The following is a 4412-nucleotide window of genomic DNA, read 5'->3' as shown; positions in this document are numbered from 1 at the left end:
GTTTGTTTGTTTGTGTGACTGACCTTATAAGGCATCTTGTTTTCCTCTCGTCTTCAGCAGGTTTCGGATGCGTCATCATGTAAGTTTTACATTCACTTCCGGTGTTTCCTCCTCACTGATTGGCTGTTTGTCCCTCCTCATTAACCTGATTGAGTCCACCTGATGAGTCCTTATTTACCCTATTCTTTATTTACTTTAACTGAGCTGAACTTTATTTATCCTTGTTTAACATTAACTCTGATCTTATGTTGTTGTTGTTGTTGTTGTTGTTGTTGTTGTTGTCGTCGTCCATGTGTTTCTGGCTCATTATCTTTTTAGTGTACGTTTCTTGTTCTGAACAGTAAAGCTTTAATAAGGACGCTACACAAAGTAATAATAGTAAGATTAAGGATTTAAAATGAGGATTTTTAAGATACTACAGAGTATGAAACAGTCTCACTACTACATACGGAGTGAGAGAGTTCACCAACAGCTCCTTTAAAGAGCAGCCGGAGGTGTAGATAAGGTGCTGCTCAGGAAGTCAGATGTTGAAGGAATAAATGAAAAGCTGTCAGATTAAATAGTGTTAGAAAGGTGTTCTGAGATGAGTGCAGACAGAAATTCATTGTTTTATATCCATGATGATCTTCCTGCAGAGCTCATAGAACATTTCAGTTAGTTTTAATACTTAATAATTCCTAATGTTTGTCAGAGTGGGTATAACAACACCTCCTCATCCTTGAATTCCCTACAACAGAGGTAGTGATAGTTTAATTAGAAGAAAATACAAAGGATACGAAGGATAATAACGCAGGAAATTCAGTTTAATGTTACTGCTGTTAGAGACGACAAAACAAATAATGATAAAAGAATAAGAAAATTATTTATAAAATGATTCAAAAATAATACATGAAAAGTGAAAAGGTTTGGCTAAAAACATTTTAATTAAAGATGCAGCATACATGCGAAAAGAATATAAAATAAAATCTTTTTGTTCCCATTTCCAGAATAAAAAGTGTCATCAATCCAAATATAAAATACAACATTTTATTTCCTTCTTCTGGAAATATTCCAACCTTTTAGAAATTATAACTATACCATGGAACCTTTAATCCCTAACGATGGATTAGTAGAAACAATATATCGCCCTCCAGTGGTTGAGATGTAGAAGTTTTCACAGTTTTTTCTTCTCAAACAGTTTCTTCCAGGCCGGCATGATGTGTTCATAAATCTTCTCTATCTGTAACACATACGCAGACACACACACACACACAAAGATATGTTACAGCTAAACTCAAACATTAGTTGGAGATTGGATGAATAACTAATATCTCCGTCCACTGACCTGAGAGGATTTCTTGACTCCGTATCTGAGGAGCGTCGCCTGGTGCTCGCTGTTATGAAACAAGATATCGAACGTCACCTCTCGTCCCATCAAGTCATCGATCGCCGGCTTCACCACGCCGTGGAAGTCTCTGGCTGGGTACGCGTCGTCCAACATGTTGTTGACCTGCAACAAGGACATTCATTAAAGTCATTAGAGTTTTCCAGTACAACCATGATATTTAATATAAGTATTAAAGTACCTTGTACTTTTTCCCCAGCAGCTCCAGGGGATCCAGTTTGATCTCTGACCTCAGAGCTCGGCCAAAGAGCGGCAGCTTGGAGTCTGAATCTGACAAACACATTTTAAAATTCTGCTTTATGATAGAAAGTGCCGGAAAAGTCAGTTTCGATCGTAGCAGTTAACACAAACTTCAACCGATTCCTGTGAATGTGACCACTCATCGTAGTTTCACCAATCATAGCAGTTCCCCCCAAAACGTTGAGTCATACGTCGCCAAACTACTAACGCTTTTACTCTCACTTTTGATTTTTATTGAGTGAGTACTAGCCAATCGGCAGCAGAGTGCAGCAGGTCATGACTTCGCCAGCCTAAACTGGAGAAATAAACTTGATTTATTAGAAGATATTAAGAAATAGATTTTAGTTTTTATTGTAAATAATTGATTTTATTAAGGATTTTATTCACCTTCAGAATTAGAAACAAAAATGACTTTAGAAGAAGATTTTCTGCTTTATAGGTGCATATTTGGATCTTGGACTTGGATCAATAATCAATTGTGATAATGAGCCTCCTTCTATTGTATAAAAACTGTAAAAAAATAAAATTTTCTTTTTCTAAAATTTTTTTGTTTATATATTTATTTTGCAGAATCTAAAATGCACACACACACACACACACACACACACACACACATATATAATAAAAAATAATGAGTATATCGCATTATTGATAAGGATGTACTGATAAAGACAGTGGATCAGAAGATAAATACAGCTCTCAGTGGTTGAGATGAGAACTGAATATTATCATTGAGTTCTCATTTTTCTTAAAACAATTAAATCGTAAATTAATTGATCTCTGCATTGAGATCACAATTGTATGGAAGCCTACTTCTGCCAATGTGAGGAGAAAAAAAAGAGAAACTTTCTTAATATTTTGACTCTTGGGGCTCTAACACAGAGGACGTACAGCAGGTAAACCAACCTCGGCATGTCAGGTGAGCAACGTAGGGTACACCCTCCCTCTCTCCGTAGTACACCGCGAAATGAGAGAAGTATTTGTTCCTGGGATACTCCACGATGTCTCCCGGGAACAGCTGGGGCTGGGAATGTTTCTGCAGAGCCAACAGACAGACTTTTACACTCATCACTGTTCATGGCAGCTTATGGAGGGAAAAATGTTTATCACAGGAACTCCTCCGCCAACAATACCGACACTGAGTTCTGTCCAACAACATGCAGTTTTTATTTAACCACAACAAAAACTGCAGTCATCTCTGAGCAGGAAGCCCCAAAATGAGAAGCATCTTCCTCAAACTGCCCTCACTCAGTTACGCATCATTTCATTTTTGTATCATTTTGTACATTTCGGCTGTATATTTTCTATGTCACATGGTGTCACTTTCTATTAAGTATCCTTCTCTTAACAATTAACCTAAATCAAACTTCCCAATTATTACATTAGACTCCTGTATGACCTGTGGCGCCCCCCCTTGACATTATACACTAGTCATTAGTCTGAACAGTCACATGAAAGCAGTAACAAGAGCAGCTTGTTATCATCTTACAAATCCAGCTACCTTTCAGTGGACTTCATCCACTATTTATTTATAGCAGGGTCGACTACTGCAAAGGTCTTTCGACAGCAGGGTTGTCTAGAATTTGTCAATACGATAAATATCACCATACAGGAGTAACAGTTTGATATATTGCGATATATTGCGAGACTGTAAGCATGGCGATACATTGCGTTTTTAAAAAATCTAATTTTAGGAACAATGCAAAGAGCACATATGTTTACAATCTGCACTTTTACTTCCTTTTTTATGCAACCACAACAGTGAGATCTACATTTGCATCCAACATCACAGCCCTCAGTTTACAACACTGCTATCTAACATTTGGGGTTAAAACACAAAAATATACACAGTAGGACTTTATCTCAGCATTTGGGTCACTGAGGAAAACACTGAATTTGTCCAAAAATAATCCTATTACGCCTGTAGGATTGGTAAAAATGATAAAAAATACATAATACAGACTGAGAATTGTATAAAAAGTTCCTTAAACAGGAAATAAAATGCTCAGAATTCATCCAAATCTCTTCCTGCAGTTCACTGTTTGAATATAATATGAAATATCAATAACATGTGTCAGTAGTCAGGTTACTCAGTGATGGAAAAGGTTGGGAACCAGTGCTGTATATCGCATTATGGGTAAAGGACTTTTACAACAACATTGTTCAGCAACCACTGAGAAAGGAACATCACTCCACCTTCAGCAAAGGAGCTCCTGCAGAAGAAGGATGGTCAGAAGACCTGCAGGGAGACCTGGAAGCAGCAGGTCCAGGTCTCCGTGCACAACTTCATTACGGATGCAAAGGAAGCCGGTTTTAAGTTCGCCACACAGCGTTGGGAGAAGCCTGCAGGTTATTGGGAGAAGTGTGTGTGGTCAGTCGAGATAAAACGTGAACTCTGTAAAAAAAATGTACCGGGAAATTCTTAAAACAAACACTGAGAGGTTAGCTTCCTTGTACCAGAAGCATCTTGAAGCTAACAAACAAACACTTATCCACCAAGTATTAAACACATTTCAGAACGCGTGTTTGTGTGCTTTACTCCTGTAAACTTTTTTTATGATTGGAATATTAAAATGTATTTATCTGTGTAGTTGTATTGTATTAATATCAATGGTTTAATTTCCACATGAACAGCTGCATTGGAAATATGTTGAAGGTGCTGATGCTGATTTACTCTCAAACAGTCCGGGGGAGATCGAGAGGGGGTCTTTCATTATCTGTTCTGGCCACATTTAAGACTTAAAGCTCCAGTGTGTCACATCACTGTAATATAATATTCACAGGTATG

General features: G+C 37.5%; 1 protein-coding gene across 1 annotated transcript in view; it reads right to left on the bottom strand.

The window, feature by feature from the left end:
* Positions 1–904: 904 nt before the first annotated feature.
* plaat1l (phospholipase A and acyltransferase 1-like) overlaps positions 905–4412 on the bottom strand; it is a 9735-nt gene continuing 6227 nt past the window's right edge. The window contains exons 2-5 of the mRNA XM_035677752.1: positions 2531–2660; positions 1566–1654; positions 1325–1489; positions 905–1219 (exon numbers count right to left, since the gene is read on the bottom strand). Of these exons, the coding sequence (XP_035533645.1) occupies positions 1154–1219; positions 1325–1489; positions 1566–1654; positions 2531–2660 (450 nt within the window). The 3' untranslated portion in view covers positions 905–1153. The remainder of the gene's footprint in view (positions 1220–1324; positions 1490–1565; positions 1655–2530; positions 2661–4412) is intronic.

This window comes from Morone saxatilis, unplaced genomic scaffold, assembly GCF_004916995.1.
Source record: "Morone saxatilis isolate NCDOM2014 unplaced genomic scaffold, NCSU_SB_2.0 Contig6, whole genome shotgun sequence".
NCBI classification, from domain to species: Eukaryota; Metazoa; Chordata; class Actinopteri; family Moronidae; genus Morone; species Morone saxatilis.
This window is presented reverse-complemented; position numbering and strand designations above follow the sequence as displayed.